The sequence below is a fragment of the Tyto alba genome, unplaced genomic scaffold (assembly GCF_018691265.1).
Source record: "Tyto alba isolate M040663 unplaced genomic scaffold, T.alba_DEE_v4.0 Super-Scaffold_27, whole genome shotgun sequence".
NCBI lineage: Eukaryota > Metazoa > Chordata > Aves > Strigiformes > Tytonidae > Tyto > Tyto alba.
Genome location: NW_024881301.1, coordinates 6,947,743 through 6,969,642, shown reverse-complemented (window position 1 = coordinate 6,969,642; position 21,900 = coordinate 6,947,743). Strand labels below are relative to the sequence as shown.

General features: G+C 39.5%; 1 protein-coding gene across 9 annotated transcripts in view; it reads right to left on the bottom strand.

The window, feature by feature from the left end:
• ZNF521 (zinc finger protein 521) overlaps positions 1 to 21,900 on the bottom strand; it is a 235,603-nt gene that overhangs the window by 195,307 nt on the left and 18,396 nt on the right. For 5 of the 9 annotated variants that reach the window (XM_042797980.1, XM_042797985.1, XM_042797981.1 and 2 more), the window contains 2 exons: positions 21,008 to 21,067; positions 15,200 to 15,379 (listed from right to left, as the gene is read on the bottom strand). In XM_042797980.1, coding sequence (XP_042653914.1) covers positions 15,200 to 15,379; positions 21,008 to 21,067 — 240 coding nt within the window. The remainder of the gene's footprint in view (positions 1 to 15,199; positions 15,380 to 21,007; positions 21,068 to 21,900) is intronic. The other 4 variants (XM_042797982.1, XM_042797986.1, XM_042797984.1 and 1 more) reach the window with 1 other exon arrangement.

The window sequence follows — 21,900 nt, the reverse complement described above, 5'->3', positions numbered from 1 at the left end:
ATTTCTTTATGTTTACTCAGCTTAGAGGAAACAGTGGTACTTCTGGTAATGCTAAAAAACCAGGCTTAGTGAGTGGGTTTAATTTTAAATATCAGGGAGGAAACAAGTCACCAAGCATGCCTTAGACTGGAAATTGGCATTTTATTCTTTCCTCCTTGCTCTAACTCATAGAAAACAGTGCAGACTGAGTACAGAAGAAATGTGCCAAAGAACATATGAGGATTCATTTTATGAGGTCAGTTTTGGAGTTGCAAACTCTAAGGTAAAGTAACTAACTATCCGTCTTTGATTAATTCACTCACTGCATGAACTTCAAATGAACTACATAAATCTGAGCCAGGTCTACGTTTTAAATAAATAAATAAATAAATAAATAAATAAAAATAAGGGGAGAAGTATGAGATCCTGCAGGCATTTTGCTCAGACAAGCTTAGTGTTTCTTAAAATATGGTACACCTGATTATGCTCATAAGGTCTGGAAAAGGGGAATGCTACAGCCTTTATTTATACAATAATACAACATTACAGGTGTTATAGAAGCATTTCACCAGTGTAGGTTAGCTATCCACATACGAAAATAGATATTTCTTGGATCCAAGACATGACGTACAATTTCTTCAGGAAAAGAAGAAGAGTGTCCATGTTTCTCACAGATTAAATGCTAGCAAAAATGCTAATTGTAAAGCATATTTTTAATTGAAACATGCAACATAATTATACTGCAATTTTAACATACAACACCTTTACAGGCTAACACTATTATACAAAAGGCAACTGAAGAGTTCTATATTGCAGCCATGTCCCTAAAGCTAATATGCAATCTAATTAACTCACAAGAACTCTTCTTTCAATCTGATTTAACTGCTTATTGAGAAGCTGTAAGAAAGAAGAATCTTTTATCCAGCATTTTAAGCAATGTATAAGAAAGAAGGAGAAAGAGGATGCTGTAATGAATAACTTAGAGCCAGTCAAAAGTCGTAACATCTTTTTATAGAAAAAGATGCTTGCTGAAAAATGTGCCTCTTTTCCATACAAGAAAAGACACTTCCATAGGAGTAGAGGAAATGTTAAGAACTATTTTTATACTCAAAGTAAAATTTCTTCAGTTCCAGTGTCACCAAATGCAACTGCAATGTGTAATCAAAATTAATTTTTAGTCAGTAGCAAAATAATTAATTTTCTTTTTCATTTCTTTGTAAAAGATTTAATTCTCTGCTCCTCTCATTCCTTCTTCTCAGCAGTAGGCACGTAGTTCTGATAAAACTATATACTTAATTGTTAAGAGAATAGCTGGCAAGCCTATAAACTATGCAAATAACATTTGGATTGCAAACCACATTTACTACACTTGGCTGATGGAAGAATGATTATTCCATGTCTCAATTCACTAAGAGCATACTGACTTCCTAAATACAGAACAACTCCTTGTACCCCTAATAGCTTCCACAGTTTAGTAAACTCATTCCACATATTACAGTAAAAGATTTCAAATCCAAACTTTTCTTCCACAGAGCATCCTGTACTTATACATCTGAGAATGTTATGGAAGGAAAGGGAGGAATGCTACACATATTTTATGGCAATTGTACCGGGGTCTGTTACAACACGTGGTTTGATTTTTAAACTATGTAATCAGAGGCAGAACCCCAAGCTTCAACGAGCATGTATTAGAAAGCATACATTATGCCCTCTATCGAAAATTACGTAATTTGACAGTAAAATGTATAAGTAAGCCCATAATTACCTTAAGCGTCTGCCACACAGTCAACCCTCTGGGCTCACAAGTCAAAATATTGTGCTAGAGCTCCCAGAGAAGAGTCGTAAGGAGAAAAGGGAGGACCAGGATACGACTTTAGGGTTAAACAGTACCCTGAGCCGCTTCCTCGACCCCATGATTCAGAATCGTGTGGGACTGACAGCCCTTGCATGCAGAACAGTTTCTACAGCTATGGCTGGGTTATCAGGGCCAGCCTTCTTCTGTGTGTGGTAAAAGAGCTTGTGCTGTCAGTTACCTCTGAAACGAAGGAGTGACAAAGAAGAGTCAGATCGTTTTGAAACACGGAACTCCCATGAGTACTACTCACCTGAAAAACAAAAGCAGCAGCCATTTTTTGGCAATGCACATGTGGAATAATCCACCCATCCGCATCTTAAAAGTTGCAGTGCAATCTGCTTTTTGTGGACAGCAGAGATCCTGTGGCATTTTTCACAAGAGCAGGAGGTTTGCCACATTATTCTTGGCCAGAGTTTCCTGTCTCCCCCTACTATGTCTCATGGGTCTTAGCTGCTGTCTTCTGCAAAGCTGGCTACATTTCATGGTATTGTAGATAAATAGTTGTAAAAAAGATTTGGAGCATAGAAAATGAAAGGCATTGTGCAATTCTTACATGCATATGAAATATAAGGTTTGCCCCACATGCAGTGAACAATACCAACACACTGAACATGTATTTATTAATCTGCTAGCCCCTTTCACCAGTCTCACAGCATCAGATCCACTAAGTGAGGTGTGGTTTCAAAAACATTGTATGAAAAAAATCTGTGGGACTCTGTAGAATAGAGAGATCCTCTTTGATTTAGTATCCAAGCCTATGAACTTTGCAATAGGTAGGATTTAGCCTTTAATTTGTATTGGGCCTCTTTCTATGACTATAGACAAGAACTACACAAGTAATTTTTAAGCACTTCAGGCACTGTCCAGTAACTGAGATGCAGCAGAAAAAGCTATAAGCCTCTCATGAAGCCAACTCTGTATACACAAACTCGCCCTCTACAATAAATCAGGGCCAGGTATGCCTGCACCGAGATGACAAAAAACATACGCTTTGTGGAACACCAAATACTTTTTTGCCCCATGCTACAAGGGGTAAATAATCCTACCACTTGGGAACTTCTTGTGATACCTTCACAACTATCCACTAAAGTATATTCTTAAAGAAACATTACACAAAAGCTGGATCATTTATAAAAATTATTAAAAAGTGATCAAATCAAGAATGAGACTGTGCAAATAACAAGATGGACTGTAGACCTGAGATTGCATCTATGTTCTCGGTTCCTACAAAAAGCATTGTCAAGTCTATCAGAGGCTGCAGAATGAAACTAAGTATATTGAGCGAGTTTCAGTCTGCTATTCTTGCTGAAGTACCCAATAGAGGTAGTAGCACTATTCCAGAGCTCCTAGAGGCAAAAAGGGAACAAACAGCAGAAAAGTGGAGAGTGAAAAGGAGGGAGAACAGGCAAGGAAGAGAGAAGCAGTGGGATACTCCAGCACTAGAGAAAATGAACTCTACCCTTCTCAGCCAAAGGGAGAACCGCAGGGATACCTGACCTGCTGATAGTGGAAAAGGCAACAGAAATAAAGGCACACCTCCAGAAACACTCAGTAAGAGAATGGAAAAATATAAAGGTAACAAGGACAGAAAAGTAGAGTGTCAGTAGCAAAAATAAGCATACCAAATAACAAGAGAAAATCAAAGACAGTTACAGGTGGAGAGGATCACAAGAGAGGCAGAATCTAATTTTAATATGATAAACGTCATTCTTCTGTTTTCTCAGCCTTTGCTTTTGAGAGCATCTGGTGTCATGGCATACAGGGGAAGCTTTTCTACTTTCAAACTAACCTGCCGTGGGAAACTATAGAGTTAATGTAACTATAGGGTTGATACCACAGACTGTCAGTTGTTTGGGAAGTGCTGTTTGGAAATAAGTTTGTTAAGAGCTGACTATTTTGAAATTATAAAGAGTGCTGGAAAGGCATAGATCTGAGTCCCACAGAGAAGAATCCTGAGAGCAATAATACAATCAAAAGAGAATTTAAACTCACTAGTGGAAATCCTGCCCTCAAAGAACATAGTAATGACATTTCCATTGGTTTCAGTGAAGCAGAGATTACAGCCAACAACTGATGGACATAAATTGAAAAACATTCTCCAGTTAGGCTACACAGATGCCTAGTGAAGAAAAGATTGTCCTGTAATGCAAAATATTCTAATCATAACATGACAGAAAAAAACAAATATTGTAACTGTTTTAAGTATTTCTAATGCAGTTTAGATGAATAATTAGAATCATACAGAAACCTACAGTTATTGACATATTAAAATAGTTCAGGACAAAGGACGTGTTGCTTAGGAACTGAATTTACAGGAAAAATCAACATGCTCAGTGTTTTGCAAAAATCCAAGCATCACTACTGAGGTCAGATAATAGCAGTAAGAAATAAATGCATACATATGAAAAATTATTGATGTTATTTAATGTGTTAACAGTAAAACTGATGTGTTATGCACTCATGCCGAAGCCTGCATTTGTCAGAGAAAGGTAAATTAGCAACTGCCGTTTCATTTCCCTATGCTTTGCTTTTACAGCTGGTAGAAGGCTTGCAAAGTACTTTAAAAACTTGACCCTTCTCCAGCCTCCCCCGCATGAGTCACCCAACCTTCCTTCAGTCATTAGACGGCACTTCCTGCTGGGATCCAGCAGTAAAACAAACGAGAGACACCAGTTCTGGTCACGGTGAGGGAGGTAATAAACCAGTGACAAGTATTTTTATGAAATTTAAAATTAATTCCCATATATTATACATATTGTCCAAGTGCCAATCCAAGGCACTATCTTACGTATAGTTCTATTTCAAAAGACACTTTGAAACACTCCAGCTAATTCCCTGTCCTGAAAGCATGCTTTCCTTGTTTACATACAAGCAAAATAATTTACTGCATTTTATGTGCTTCAGAAATACCACAGACAAAAGTATTAAATCACTTTACTTGTACATGTAGAAACTTAATGTGATTTTGACAACATTATTAAGGGTAAATTTAAAGCAAAATTTCACAGATAAAGTTCCAGCATTTCATGTCATTATTAAATCTGTGTCAAATACTCTTTGTCCAGTTTGAGTTTTTTAGAAGTCGACTGCCAGTTCACCTTTTCTAGTTTGCTTCAATTCACCATGGTAACACTCAGTTCTACCGTGTCTTTAATGCATCCACATTTCTGGGAAAACCCCACTTTCCTCCCCCCCAAAATAAATCCCAAATGAAACATCCATTGAGACAAGTGATTGTGCTTAGTCAGCCAAATTTAATAGCAAATTTACCCTTTTTTGTCCACAGACTCTCCTGGTATTTTAGTTCCAAACTTGCCTGCTATTACACTAACTGTGCTAAGAGAACTGCTGTCCCCATAAACTCCTTGGGTTCATTCTACAGTGCACACAGGAGACACAACCCCTTTAAACTTCAAGGAGTTCCCACTGCAGTGTAGAAGAGAAAAATTCAGAGATTATGGAATAATCATCTCCAAATCGATCAATTTCCCCCTGAAGGTAAAAAACTGAAAGAAAGAAAAAAGTTGAACAGTTCCAGCTTGCCTTCTTGAAGGGAAAGTACCCCCAGGGCATGTTGTAGAATGATCCCCATTTCTTTCTCCTGATGCTTATTAAGAGGTCATAGATCTCAGTTACGCTACAGCATTCCCAAATGATATCCCCAGCTAAGGACTATGACCTCTTAGTACAAGTACAGGGATATAAAATTAGGAATATTAAGGGTTCACATTAAGAGTTTGCCTCAACTATCAGTCATTTTGGAAGAACAGTTGGAATTAATAGCATATCTGGTGCCTTGTAAAAAACAGAGAAGCTTTGGTAAAAGGGACTGCAGGTTCCAGTATTTTCCATAGGCACAGCACCCTATGCCAGGGCTAAATTTCTATTTGAACATCACGGTGGATTTCCACAATAGAGTATTTGATACAATAGGTGTCTATCTCAAAAAGTACAGAACACCCTGGGTGAATTAAGATGTGCTTGCTCTTTGTCTTAACCCTATTCCCTCTAACTATCAGAGTCACAGTATGGAAGCGGAAGTGATTTTATAACCATCTCAGGTTATTACACCAAGACCAGGCAGGGTCTGGAATGTCTTCAAGGACCTTTCCCCTCCAACAATTCTCTTTTTTTTTTTTTTTTCATAAAAAAGCACATTTTTTTATACCCTCCAGATGATGCTTGAGAGGATAAACTGAGCCCATATAGGTGGCCTGTTAGTGAACTACCACATCATCCGGAAGCCTTAACACTCTACAGCTGATTGTATAAACATGAATTAAGGTTCTTCTACAACAGTATTAAGTAAAGTGTTAAAGAGCTGTGGGGCATTTTGTTACATTTGGCTTTCAAGCTATGAATTTAACTGCTGAACATATAAGTAATGATAATCTGTTGTACCTCCCATTCTGTTCATTTCTAAATGGTAATTAAAGCAAACACCAATAATGAAAACAGCAAGTATTTCAGGAAAATTATTTTAGAAGGTGCAAGAAATTCACCACTTAAAAAGACTAATTTGTCATGGCAGCAAGACCCATTTTGTAATACACTGACAATATATTATAAATATTCCAGTAAAATAGAAGCATAGAATAAACAACAGGTATTTATGCTACAATAACTGATTCTCTGAAAGACTGTAGTCAATACAGACTGTACGTATATATGTGAATACATGCAAGACAATCATTATCTTATTTTTAATAGTGTGTCTATTAGAATCATACACATGAATTCCCATTGTACTGGGTAAGGTCAGGGTAGCTATGACCCTGTATCAGCAGCAGCTTTACAATTCAAAGTCTGTATTACTGAGGACTGTGAAAAGCAAGACAGGCTTGGCCACAGGATCCATATTGATTACAACAGTAATTGGAAGCAGCATGGTTATCATAGGGTAAGTAATGACTATTTTTTATTCTTCACATATGTGCCAGTATTCATGATGCCCCCTGCCCCCTCCCTTCTCTCCTCTGCAGGCAACCATCTTCCTTGGACAATAAGAATTTGGAATTTCAGCTGCATAGATCCATTAGTGATTATAGTACTGCTCTCCCAAAACTGGAATGAGCTCTAGCAGTTACGTCCTCCACACAATGCCTGAGAAAGGTCAGTGGATTACCTCATGTCATCACCTGGCAAATCTCAGAAATTGGACCCTCTTATGAAACAGGCGGAAGATGTCACTCCAGCACTGGGAGAGAGAAGTTTATATTCAGTGGGAAAGACACAGTAGCCAGGCGGTAACACAGAGAGATACCCTGTACTGCCCATTTGGAAATGCTCTGTGAGGAAACAGCTTGACCTTTAGAACACCCAGCAGTGGCTATAAATAAATGGAGCAACAGACTGTCAATGTAATAAAGCTAAATTCTGGATCTAGCTAGGGCAGATTTTCAACAAAGTGCCAGGGAGGCACTTGAACTAAGTCTAAAAAAGCTAGGGAGCTGGGCAAGTCAGTGCGTGGAGACAGGGAAGATGAGGTAGAGCTAGCTTGGTAACCACAAAATATCAGAGCCAAAAGAGGAACTATTTCTAATGTTATCGTGGCCCTCCCAGAGCCTAATGCTATTGCATTCATCCACAATGGCATGTCAGGTATGCCTAATTGATACTTTCACAGTCCTATGTCAAAACAGAGTCACATAGACATGTCTTCTGGTATAGCTTAGGACTACAACCATACTGCTGAGCATGACTTGGGAAGAAGACACTGAAGTAAGGTATATTATTCACATAAATCTCTGAGTACATGCTGAAAAACAGACTCTGGGTGACAGGCACAAGGGGTCTTTTAACCTGCAAAACAGTGTACTATTGCCCTCAATATTCACTCCTTATCTGCAGTGAAAGAGTATTTACTTGAGAAGCTTCGAGCAGAAGTGATCAAATGTGTGGTTCAAATGTGTGATGGCCAAGTCCAGGGATGACTGGATCCATGTTCCAGACAGGAATGAATACCTCATGTGTGTAACAACACTTTGGCCAAACTCTGCTGCCATACTCCATCTGGCCAGTAAGGCATAGATTGATGCAAGATGATCCCTAAGAGCCCCATACATGATGCTAGATTATTTAAATGTAAAAGACAGTTGGGAGACAGTTGTACCAAGACCTAGACCTGGTAACCCCTGAACTGGGGCTGCCTACACCAAACTCCTTTGCCAATGAGAGAACTACAGTTTCCAGTTGAGTGGTTTCTGCCACAGACCCGAATTCCTGGTCCAGGAAGGAGGTGTCTCTGTCCATGGTACTCAGGGAGGAAACAGTTTCCTCACCAATGCAGGGACACCGCGTCTGCTCCGGTATCGTGCTGTTATGTTGTGAGTTCAGGCTCACACGGGGTAAAGACCTAGGTGTACACATAGAGTAGATAAGCCAACCAAAGTTATCCTTGCCAGTATGTGCTAAAAGAATCACCTGTTTTTTTAAGTGATGGAAAATCAGGCTCGAAAAGGAGGAAAATAGGAAGTAAAATTGAGAAAAAAATATCTATGAAAGGTACACTGGAAGCTTTCAAAGCCCCTTGGAAAACACCACCACTTGCTTCCTCCCCCCCTCCTCCAAACAGAGCATGAGTTCTGGCATTTACAATTAATGCTCATGAACAGCTTTATTACAGGGGTTCCTCGAGTCAAAAATAACATTTCCATGATACAGACATCATCTGCTTTCATTTACAAGAGGTCACTGACAGACAACTCTGGAAGTGCAACAGGCTGCTTTTAAAACACCCAGGAGGTGAAAATCTACTGGTTTCATGGCTGATTAATAATCTCAAGAGCAGAGATTAATGCTTTCCAAGCAAAAGGGGGAGGAGTTTATGCCTCCTTGCTCATGTTGGCTGTTCATCATAGATCTACTGTCTCTCAAAGTAAGCATGGGGGTTTTGAAGAACAGCAAAAAGGCTGTGCAGCCTACTTTCACAGCTTTTGACTCCAGCCTATGTAAGTTCCCTCCACATCTGAGCAATACAAAGCTACCTATGGAATTATTTATACTGAATTTTTATATGAAAATTGAAGAATCAATTATCAAGCCCTTCATCTATCCTTCCTAGGAGCATGTAGTTTTGCATACAAAGTTCTGTGTGGCAGATTCTCCAAATTGCTACAATTTTAGCAGGCCATAGCCATCCTACAATGCATATAAATCTTCCATCCAAGTCCACTTTACACTGTTTGTTGATTTCAAAATTATGATCTTTTGAGACAGAGGCTGTAGTTACCACCCTACTGCCCCTCTTCCTCAAATATCAAGGATTTGGAGTTGTAGATATGGGTCCTGGACCACACAGTTCTGAAAGGATGTGAGTCCACAACTTGCAAACTCAAAGAAACGCATTGAACTAACTACCACATGTGTTGGCTGTGACAGGAAACTGGAGGAGAGGGTCTGCTTTCCACTGCCTCAGTCAAACAGAATGTCATTTTGTGGAGAAGTCGTCAGAAGTTTGTGGTCCAAAGCAAATGGAAAAGTAGAAGCATGTCTCTCTAGTATAGTAACTGGGAAGCCCTTTAAGGAAAAAGAGAGGCCTAAGCTCAGGTCCCCAGTCCAAGCACTGTTTGTCTTTCATTCAATAACTGTTTAATGTAAAATCCATATGCAGTCCTTGGTGCAGGAATTCTCAAGAGAAACAGGGTGACTCTCTCAAGTGAAGTAACTGTACTTGGCAAAGAGCGCTTGGCAGTGTTCCACTAACTGCAATGAGGCAGATGAATATGCTTTTGGTGCATCATGGATTTAACTTCTTAGGGTCCTTGTCCTCAGAAGCACTTTTATCAAGCTCAGATTTTACTCTGCACTGCAGAAATGACCAAGGACCCTTGCCATGTATCTTTTCTCCACACAGATAGTGGAAACTGAAAAAACAATGGCAAGACCTGCAATGTATTTGGCCAGGTCTAGGATTCTTTTGCTAGCAGGAGGAACAGTTCTAGCTAGGATATCAAAGCATGACAATGCCAGGTGCTCACAAGATTTATCTTGTAGTCTCACTGTGCACAGCATACATCCTTTGGGACAAAATCCCCTGGAAAGTTTTCAAGTCTTCTAGTGAAGGAGATGGTCCTGGCATTACCAACTCATTCAGAAAGATGAAAGATTCCTGGGCACTAGGAAGAAGAGAAAAGAAGCAAGAGAAGGAAACCATTACAGTGGAATCTCTATTACCTCCCATTTGGTAAGTCCATGATCACTCGTGGTGCATGCTGTCTGTGAAGCTGTTAGGTAGCACAAATTCTTATTTCTAGACATGCAAGAAGGTGTTTCTCAACCACACAGTAGGATGACTAACTTGGTCATAATTGGAAACACAGAAATACTGACTTCACTAGAAGTTCCCAGCCTAGTGATAACTCCAGTGCTGATGGAGAGCAGCACTTGGAACAATTGGTCCCCAATATATCTCCTGAAATTATTTTCAGATGGCATGTGAGAGGAATTTCTGAGCAGGGATAGAGAGCAGGACTGCATCTCCTCATTAGCAGGGGACACAGAGCTATAGTCAGTAACCTTTTCAACATCAGAAAAACTTAGGGGACAACATGAATGGCTCTCAGCTCTACCTTACATACTTACTCAACCTGTCAAAGCTCTAGCACTAAGCTAGAGCCCAAAGCATAAAACTAAGTCTACCTAATGACATAAAAGTAAAATAAATATCCCCAATGGAGAAATACCTCTTGTCTGTTACCTCAGAACATCCTTAGTCTTGAAGTTAGGGCTGCATATGATTCAGTAGTCTACACTTAAGACAAGTTTTACGGCATGTGATGCCAATGGGGCTAGTAGGAAAGTCCTGTAACATGCACTAGGTCTACTGACACTCAGGTGGAGGATGGCAGTCTTGTGTACCAGCACATTCGCTGCTGTGGAGTTATTCAACAACTCAGCCAACTAGACTGCCATGTTCACTGCATGTCTGACTGCAAGCAAGGCAGCACCACAGGATGCTCCTTTTTCTAGTATTACTCTGGTTATGACTGAGACTTCTGATGCCAAAGTGACCTACAGGATCTTCAAGAGAACCAAGCTTAAGCTGAACGTCTCTGAACACAGAGTCAGCGAGTGAAGAGGCAGTTCTCACATATACAGGGGAGACTTCACAGAGTATGATCCTCAAGGACTGAAAGTGTCAATAAACAGCACAAAGCACAGCGCAGGGAGAAGAGGTTGTAAGTCAAGCATGAGAAGATTAGGGAAAGTGTCTGACAAATTGTGCCCCACCAGCAGTATATATGGCTGCACTGCAGAAGGTTAAGTTTCTTTTCCTGTTGGCAGAAGGAGACAAGGTACAGTTGAGAGTTTATCAGTAGTGCACCACATTTGAATCCTGCATGCGTGTTCCTACAGTGAGATCCAAACTGACAGATACTAGGAGGACATGAGGTTCATAGACATGCCGATTGGATCCTTTGCTTATATACACAACTTACAAGATGACAATGTGCAAGTGGCTCATGAGTTATTAAATGAAAATACTGCAGGAAGGGTAGAGTGAGAAAAGCATTAACATCAGATTGAAACACTATTAAAACCATATTTTCATTGCCAATCGTTTGTAATGACTAAATTAATATAGTTCAGCATCTTACCTGCCCATGATTACAAGTATTGCAAAGAATTTTTTTGGACTTTTCCCCCCATTTATCCATTATCTGTATTCCACAAATATCACAGGAATTGTCAGCAATTAACATAAATAAATCATCACCTTTTCACAGAAAGCTTCAGTACAAGAATTTCAGATGATAGCAAAAATATTACTAAATAGCTCATGAAGAGCTGGTTCCATCCCCCATTGAAGTCAATGGGAATCTTTTCATTGACTTCAATGGATATTGGATCATACCCAAATTGAAAAGATCAATCGCGCACACATTAGGATAAAAGAGCAGCTATGTCCTCCTCTAGAAAAAGAACATGAGTTCAATTCAAACAACAGATTACAGGAAGGAACCAGTTGGGGAGAATTTTTTTCTTCTCCTTTGAAAAAATCTGCAAGAGAACAGCAATTCAAGATCCTGATAGCTAAATCTCACAGAGTTGTAAGTAACTCTCATCTTCCGCTATCCTCTGAATAGGTGGGGGTGACTGACACTTTGAGAGATTGGGACCACTGTTTAATAAACAGCTCCCTTCTCCCCATTTCTGTCTTTGGTTGAGAGTGCAGAATGAAGACTCAATAAAGCAATTTTACTCCTTCCACTGAAGTGTCAAAGCTTCAGAAGAACACATCTAACATTTTCAAATGTAAAAACTAGAAGCCCCCACATCAATTTGAGAACGTACAGTGGCAAGGCCCATTTTCAAGCATGTTACAAGGTTGGTAGAATTAGGGGCAGTCAAGACACTATGACACTCAACTCTCATGTTTCGTATTCAGGGTTGTACTAAAGGCTTGTCTTAAGACACTGTTTTGCCATCCTGTTTGTTCGATCAACATAATTGTTGCTTTTACTCAGTATAACTGTATGGAGAATGACCCTAAACCTGGGTCAAGGTGCGCAGTTCATAAATTCTTGCAGCGCAGCTCCATATGCATCTCACAGAGCACCTTCAAAGATCAGTAAAATTCAGACAAGCTGCAGCTGGTTGAGCTACTTGAAAAATCTGGGTTTGGAGGGCTTCAGAACTCAAATGTGAACATCAGAGGCTGATAGCCCTGCCATTTTTACATAATGGGCAAATTAGGTAACACTTCAGTACCTGAGATGAGGCCCAGATGGGAGAGATCATACATTAGGATAGATGATACACTCTGCCCTCCTCCAGAGAGAACACAGTTGACCCAAACAACAGAAGACAGTAGGAAAAAATCAATTTTGGTAAACCTCTTGCCTTTCATTGACAACTTAGTGACAAATACCTCAGGGTGTCTACTAGTTTCATTGGGACTCCTCCAAAAGGACACAACCAGAGCAACTATGTAACAGCCTGCTGCATCAGAAGACTAATGAGAAAATAAGGTGCAACCACTCCTTCACAGTAATACATTTTTTGAAAAATTCGAATCTGAGTGTGGCACCCAAAGGCACTTGTGGAAGTCCAAGAGAAAGACCACAGTCTAGGGAGCTTGCCTAAAATGCTAAAAGCAGACATCATTTTTGTCAAGTATATATTGTGTTCAGAAGAGAAAGGTAAGCTGCTTGTCTGCCAACTGTTTGTCACTGATTACCTACAAATAATGTAAATCAATGAGGTTTTCTTAAACGTTGCATCCTTAGTGTTAGGCCATACATGCAGCTTAGAACTCTGCATCGAATTCACCTCACTGACCAGGATTTTTTTGCTGGAGAAAGAAGAAATCCTACATCCAGACCCCTCTCTCAACCTAGGGGTGTATTTTGGTCATTTATATTTAGAAACAGAGGTCAGTTGGCTTTCTGTCGACTTGGTAGTCCAGAGGGATGTGCAGTTTAGGTTTTTGTTTGCTTCATTAGCTTTCACACAGTCTGACCTCCACCCATTTATCACCACAAGTCTCCTTGTATTTTTAGGAATGTAAACAATTTACTTCAAGATTCATTTTCATTCCCCCACCCTCTGACATCATGCATGTATTCTTGCCTTTACACATGCACCTCAAATTGACTAATCCAGTATACTTATTTTCACTTTCATTCAGCAACACAACTCTCAGCAAGAACTGCTGTGTTCAGGAGCAGCGCTCCAGGACTCCTCCTACTTGCTGCTCCCCTCAGCTGCTTTTCTTCAATTTCACAGCCCAACTGTGCAAGCACTGTTCAGTGCATTCTGCTTGCAGCTTAAAAACAGAGAAACCGCTTGGTAGAAGTGGGGATGGGCAGCAGCAACTACCTAACCAGAAAGGAGAAACAGCCATATCAGATCAAGGGATGAATAAATGGGATCTGAGGCAGTAAAGGAGAGATCCAGAGGATGAGGGCAGGGGTGCTGCTTTCTGAGAGAGTGAAGAAAGAGACAAGCTAAAGCCACTAATTTTTCAACATTGAAAGAGCAAAAGAAAGAAGAGAGGTGTGAAGAGAAGGAGAGGAAAACATTAAGTTTTCTAAAGTCAAGAGAGGATATCTGTACTGCCAGAAAACATAAGCACTACAGACAACTACATTCTAGAAGTCTGTAGGAGTAATTAGGGAATGGCAGAACTGACTGTATCTGAAGTTAGAATAAACGTTTTACAGGCAAGAAAAGGCAAAGTGATACATTAATAAAAGTAAATGTTTCTTCCTGCAGCAGATTTTCATCTTCCATAATTTGAAGTTGGGATTAAAAACATCTGAAAAATTCACATTACTTCCTCAACTTTCCTTCTACTCTTGCCTACTTGTTCCTCTTCTGCTCACCTTCTTTTCACACTTCCTGCTCAAGAGCAGTACTGATACTTGACTTTTATGTCTTCCTGCCAAGACTTAGCCTATGGATCTACTGGAACCAAAAATAATTCTGACAGCTCTCCAAATATGAGCACACACACACTTTCTGTAAGCATTCCCAAATGGGAAGGATGGCTTTCCTTGTTTACAAAGTCACAATAAAGAAAGGTTTTTAATACAACTGCACTGCACAATAAGTAAATTTTACACTGTAGAGACTAAAATTAAAGCACCATCTAATAAAAAACAAAACCACCTTTCTGTTGATACTGAGCCCATTTGGATCTACAGACCACACCATCAAAAGACATACTAAATCTAAGGGGCAAAATTACTTCAGCAGATTTCATGTGATTTTCTCAGGGAGGGGGCTGTCTACAACCATTTCAAAGAGGAACCCAGGCTGGCTACAGGTCCATTCACCCAGCTCTGCTCAACTCAGTAGTATCTGGTCATCACTCAGTTCTAATCCTTGACTAAAGCTGGGATTTTATTTTCCCTCTAACGATTTGCTTCATTCCTCTCAACTTTCAGTTATTGATTACTGTACAGTCATTTTTGGTTAACAGAGTAGACTAATGCAACATCCAGTCCACATCTGCAACATGCCATTGTGCAAATTCATTCGTTATATGGCTGCACTTAAATTCCACTTACAAATACCCTGTCAGTTCACAAATGACTTAGGAAGATACGTGTATAAGCAGAGTACTGAAAGCTGTACAGTATGAATCTAGAAAATGCACGCAGCAGGCACAGACAGATAACAAACACTTTAAATACAGTGACAATGCAGTAGTTATCTACACATCCATCAGTATGAAGGAAATTTATAGTGCTCCTTTTACAGTATAATCCTGTCCCAGAATCTGTTTATAAAGGTCTCACCCAAGCATTCAAGTGCAGGAGTAAAATAACTGAGAAAGGAGGAGGGAAATCAGAAGCAGAGGACGGGAATCAGAAATAGAGCAGTGCAAGAAGCCACAAAGTGATAAGTATTGTTTACCTGTCAGTTGACATTGATTAATCTTGTGTTCTGTGATATCACTCAGTGACTCAAACACCTGGAGGCAGCTGTCACAGCTGTGCACAACTTCTTCTTCTAACTCCTCCCCTTCATCCGGCCTTTTCTTGCACTCTAGCACTTCTCCATCTTCTGCCTTGTCTTCAAGTTTACAGTTAGGGTCTGAAAGAAAATCAAGACCGTGACGTCAGGCATCTAAGAAGAGAACCTTTAAAAAAAAAAAAAAAAAAAATCAAGATAGGCTCTTGTGGCAATAATGAGAAGAAACATGTTTGGCATGAGCCTGCAGCACACTGTAGATTTTATTGCTAAATAAGCAAAAGAGGCTTTTTTCCTTAATTTTTTTCTAATCTCGATGAAAGGAGAATTTCCCTTCTACTCCCACAAATGCAGCTCCATTTCTCACTCAAGCAATTCTTCCATGCTTCAATGTTAGGCTTCTCAATTTTATCACTGCTATTGAAGCTGCTTTGATCATTGTAAGAAAGGATAAACCACCTATGCAATTAGTTTTCAATGAAAAGAAAAATCAAATCAATGAGTGTGCAGGAACTTCTTTTCACTGTTAACTACAGCATTTCACAGGAAATTACCGGAATTAAGAGACTAGCAAATTTGATTTACATAAACATGAAATTAATCTTGATTTTACAACCCACTCCAATACTACATTACCACACTATTTGACACAAAGCAAGCCCTGGAAAGATTATACACCAGGTCAAAATGCTACACATGCTTTGAACTTGTGTTCAAACCCGATAAAGTTCCTGTATTTGCCAGATCATGGAAAACTGGAAAGTAACTATTGTAAAACCTAAATAGTGCACAAGTGCTTCATCTGTTTGACATGTTAACAAGTATTTTGGGGATACCAGGATAGCTCTAGCCTCAGAGCCCTGAGCCCAGTTGAAGCTTCTAATCTGGAAGAAATGTGCAGCCTCACCACCGTCCCTTATGCGCAGAGAAGCCACACAGCTTGCTGCTCTGCCTCAGTTCTGCAGACGACCAGCGCAAAGTGAGATAATGTGAAGTCTAGAACTTTTCCTCCTCTGAGGAGGAGCAGAGTAGCTTTAACTACTCCTGACTTTTTGCCTACTTTACTAAAAGCTTCCTTCAAAAGACAGAAATAAAACAATCTGTCTTCCCTAATAAAGCAAGCTGGCACTTAACTTTGTTTTTCCTTGGGAACCACAGTACAAGTGAAATGCAGAAGAAAAATGGTTGTGTACATTCCAGCAAAAGGAATGTAAGTGTTTCACCACTTTTTCCCTTTTCTGCTCTGGCTGCCTCATCTTTCGTTTTAGGTATCTGAGAGAGCTAAGACTGAAACAAGTCATTTTAGAAAACGAGGACAAACTCATATAATAACAGGAGGTTGTGCAAATACATTTTAAGATGTTACATGCTTTAGCCAAGCTGGTGACTAACCAGGAGTAGGCTTCTTATCCACAGCAACACAGAGATGTTATCTGTGAACCCACTTTATTTAGCATTGCAATTGATTAGGATCATGCACAACTACTGAAGAGAAACTAAAACATGCCAGCACTTCATTCACATTGGAATGGGGAAGGGGTGGGGGGGGGGGGGGTGGGGGGATTCCACTTTAAACCACTCTTAAATCGTCTCTCAGCACCCTACAGTGATGTGGGCACAGCTATTGCTATATTTACAACTGTGCACAAAGCGCAGGTGTTCTTGCTGCCCACAACAAAGACCAGGGCTCTCACCACCTTTCTACATCCCTTGGTCCACGCTGCCGCACCCTGCCCTCCAACTGTTCAAACACAGACAGACCCGCAAGCTGAAACTGGCAACGACCCATGTCAGGAAGTCTTCCTCATGTTACGTGGCTCGTGATCAAAACCGAGGAATTTCTTTGACAGGGGTAAAGGGCAGTATTTATTTTTAGGGGAATTCTATTACAGAGGGAAATGAGATTAATTTTTAAAAATTAAAAAAAAAAAATAAAAAAACCCAACATTCTGAAGACAAAAATGTATTTGCTGTGCAAAAGCCCTGCCTATACACTGAGTGCAATCCTTAGACGACATACTATATTCACAAGGTTCTTTCAAGAGTAGAAACTTCCACTTGGGTAGCTACTTCCAAATAGAGGAAAAGTCTGCAAATTTACACACCAAAAAGGGATGCAAATTAAAGAAAATGACTTCATGGCATTTTAGCCATTGTTGAATGCTAGGAATCTAATAACTTCCATTGACACTTCATTTTCCAAGATATTTTGAAAGATTAATAAAAGTACTTAGGAGATCACTGGGTTATAAGCAGTTCAGAAAAATAAATAATTGTCTTAACTGTTGCAAACTGACCCCAACATCATTAAACACTTGTTGGAAGGCAGCATGTGCACATCGCATACTATTAGTTGTTTAGCTCAAGCTCCTAGTTTCATCTCATAAAACTGACAGCACTCAGGGAAATGCGGGTACCGGGCTTGAATTTTAACATGAGTATTTAAATGCTGCACATAAAGTTTACAGACCTGTTTGTTTTAAAATAAGGGTAGTGTCTGACTCTGCTTTGAGTACAGTGCTGAAGGAAAGAAAAGGGAAGGGAGGGAATTCTCAAGACTTATTATTCAGAAACACTTGCACTTTACAGGAATTCAGTAATACACACACACGTAGGCACACATGCACCCCTTAGTGCACAAAAGCCTAAAGAATTGCTCAATTTAAAGCTTTCTACTTAGAGACCAGTTATTAAAATTAGAATCATTTTAAGACTAATAAATGTTTTGCTTCTCCTTCTGCATTTGCAGATATAAACTCTACAGGGACAGAAGTCAGTCAAGCTTACTCCCTTCTGCTGCAACTTTAGAATACATGCTCTAGCCAACTGGCACATTTGTTTTTAGGTCAACACTTAAGTGGGACCCTCTGGGACCTAGGTTTGAGTTTAGCCTACGACAGCTTTGTGAAACGAGTTCTGGCAGTCTCAGCCCCTCTCAGTGAGTGCATTTCCACTGTGATCTGCTTCCGTGAAGAGATGTCACCACCAAAATAAAAAGATATTTAAAGAGAGAAAATAGCACTTGTATGTCCTGTGAATAGACAGCTTTTCTGTTACAACAACAAATATCTTCCATCAAGAGCTGGTCTAACCTTAAATAGTTGCTTAAGCTGTGGATAAGCTGCCCTTTTTGAGCTGCTCTTTTGAAAGACCAGAATAAAACATATTTTATAAATGCAATGCGCATTCATATATGCCTTCTCCTTAACCTCCTGTTCAAAGCTCATGCTCGTATACAACCTTCAGGGCAAATGTCATTTATCTCCCACATTTCTTTCTCCCCAATACCTGCAACAATCACAGTCACAACTCCCTCAACAAAGACTGTCTTCACAGTAAGACTGCCTTTCCCAGCATCTGCAAATGCCAGTGCCATTTCCAGAGGCTTCCCTGCCCTATTTCAGAAGCTGCCACACACCAACTGATATTTTTCAATACACATCAGCAACAGTACACATATCGGCTTCATCTGCAGATATCACTGAAAATTATCTAGTATGGAAAGGAGGGTTACTTTTTTGGAACAGAAATAAATTCAGCCTATTAAGGCACTTTAGGAAAAAAAAAAAAAAAAAAGTATGACCAGTTGTCTTCTGTTACTGATTATGTTAACATTATTTATAAATGGAAATTAAAAGAAGCATGATTTTCTCATTACTGTGTTCCCTGGCAGGTGGTTCTCCCCTTTCCTTCTTCCTCCTCCTCATAAGGGATGTTACTGCTGTAACTTGGTCTAATAAAACTGCAACTTTGGGGAAAATGAAAAATTGCATTGGCTTAAAAGTGTTGGAGGCAATAAAGCCATGGACTTCAATTAATTTCAAGTATGGGAGCGGTTTAAGGCCAACCAGCAGAAATTCTATTCTGCCCATGTAAAAATGAGGTTTCACCACATTTACTTTTTATAACCCATATAAAAGTCAAGTAAAAGTAATGAATATCTAAAAGCCATCTCAGTGGACTGGCAAAGACTATCTGTATTCTTGAAACTCATCTTACATATTTCTGCCTATGCTACAAGGATCTGTAGCTAATCACAACTAAAACATCTAACTACCAAGAAAACAGCCTCCTTTCCAATCCATTTCACTGACTTGCAGTAGACCTCCTTCCAAGCCACTTCGGCATGGAAAAGTGCTGGCAAAAGAAAGGAAAACTTAGATCATGTGGTTATAATTATTACCAGGCAAGGAATATTTCTCCAGCTCAGTGGTAAAGTAAAACTCTGTTGCTCTCTGCTCCCAATAGTGTCCATCGCAAAACAACTGCCTCATTAAATCTCTGCAGTAAGATTAATATGCCGTAGCTGCACTACATTTATAACTTGGTACTCTATAAAAAGCACATTTAATGGTTAGAGCCAGAGTTTAGATACAAAGTATTACTATAAAAACTTCTGGCAGTGTGTACACAGCGTGGGCCTTCTGTACTGCTTGCTCTATCAGAAGGTTTTTTGTTTTTAATATCGGCACTGCATTCTTGCTATAGAGAAAAACAGAATGTTAAATCTTGCCTAGAAGCAGACAGAGAACAACACAGGACATGATGGGAAATAAATAACTAGCAAGACAACTTAGCCATTGAGAATTATTTTAAGAAAAAATGCAGAAAAGCAACTATTTCTTGTCACATTGATCTCCAGTTTTGCAGTCCTCTATTTTTCAACCTCATGTGTCTACAGCAGTACAAGTTTGCTTTTTTTCAAGTTTTCAGATAGCTAAATGGAGACATAAGTACATGCAGAATAGTTTGAGAAATTTCCCATTAAAAAGACCAGAGAATTCTCTCGCTTTTATTTCCTCTTTTCAAACAATATAGTTTATGAGCATACCCGCCAAAACCTATGAAAGGCACCAAACACAAACCCATAGGACACGCACTCAGAGAAATAAAAAGTTTTCTAGCAGAAGAAAAAATTAACTGGATTCTTCACCTTCATAAGAGGAGTAACTCCAACTGTTCTCAAACAAATTACCTACACGTATTCAGAGATGACTAGCCTTCTAGGAATATCCTTAAGGAGTCAGCCCTTACTCTAAAAGGTGACCTCAGCTGAATGAATGAGACTATTCAGATGAGTCAGTTCTGTTCTTCAGATAAAATTCTGTGGAATCAGTACCAAAGACAGAAGTGAATCCTTTCTTGCATTCTCAGGACTGTATCGGAGAATAAAAGAGCCCTTGTTATTGGGAATTAACCATTATTTCTTCATGATTATAACAAAACATATCCCTGTGATCCTGACTCGAACAACAGCTTTGTCCACCCAATCTCACTGATTTAAAATTAAGAAGCCCTTAATTAAACCCTGACCCGTAAGATTGCACAAACAATCCTAAAAGAAATTACCTTTATCCACATATTTTACAAATATGAAAATAATTTAAGTGGAATGAATATTCAAGTTTATCTGAAATGACATAGTGTGGGGTTTTATGTGGGGGATGTAGAGGATTATTTTTAACCAAAAAGGAAAAAAAGAAAAAGAAAAAAAAAAAAAAAGAGAAGCATGCTGCACTTTAGAAGTATCTCACTTTCAGTTGGCTGACCTATAAAAGGCAGAATTTCTAATTCTCAGGAATTGAACGGTGAGGGGAGAGTAATGCTATTTTCCATTGCAACCCCCAAGAATGCATTCTAAGCTGAAATGGAGAAAGAAGCGTGCAGGCTTTGCAAAAACACCCCGATACAAAAATCCCTCACACTGTTGTCAAACAGTAAGCAAGCACTAATGAAGGAATTCGGTATTACCAGTCTGTGCGGCTGTGTGTCCCACACCTGCCTGCTGGTCCTCTGTTTCATTTTCTTCTACTGTCAGAAAAAGGTAAACAAAACAAAAACAAAACAAAACAAAAAAGATGTTAGGTAGGTAGCTGAAGTGTTTCAAGCATCTTTACACCAGCTTCAGTTCTGAAAGCCAGTAATGCTTGTACAACATGGGCAAGAAAAGCTGCACTGCAAAGTGCGAAAGTGTAGACCAGACCAAAACAGAATACGTTGCTGTATGGAAGCCACAAATCTGAAAACAGAGTGACCAAATTGTTTTCATGGCTTAAAAAAACAAAATCAAATTTCCTCTGGGATATTTGTCTTCAATGCACTCTACTGTATTTGATTATGGAACTAAATGAGACAATAATTCTGGGCTTTAAGAGTCTACTTGCTCCACACGGATAAGAGAAAGCCTTCTCCTGGCAGACGGGAGAGGTGTGTGTGCTAATTCATACATAAGCTTTAAAAAAATAATAATAATCCTATATGCAGTAGCAAACATCTCAGCAGTGCAGACAGCCTTGCAAAGGAGAACTAACCCCATGCTGTTTTACTGTATACACCATGCCAGCATCTTTCCCTTGGCTCACAGCTTTCCAGAGCAGTAGAACTAAAAACAGTACAATTCTTGTCAGATTCACTATTCAAAACTTGTTGGGTGAGAGTGAACCTAACAAGAGCCATTCTGCTGCTACTTTGAAAAATTAGAGAGCGCTGTTCTCGTATGCTCTCATACGATGCCTAAGTAAGATTGACTCTCCCAAAGTAAAAGTAAGGGAAGAGCTAAAAGGCAGAACCATTTCCTTTTTATTCTCCCAAAGACCAAGTTCTTTGAGGTAGAGAACAGCGGAGAGAAAAGAATTCATTCTCCC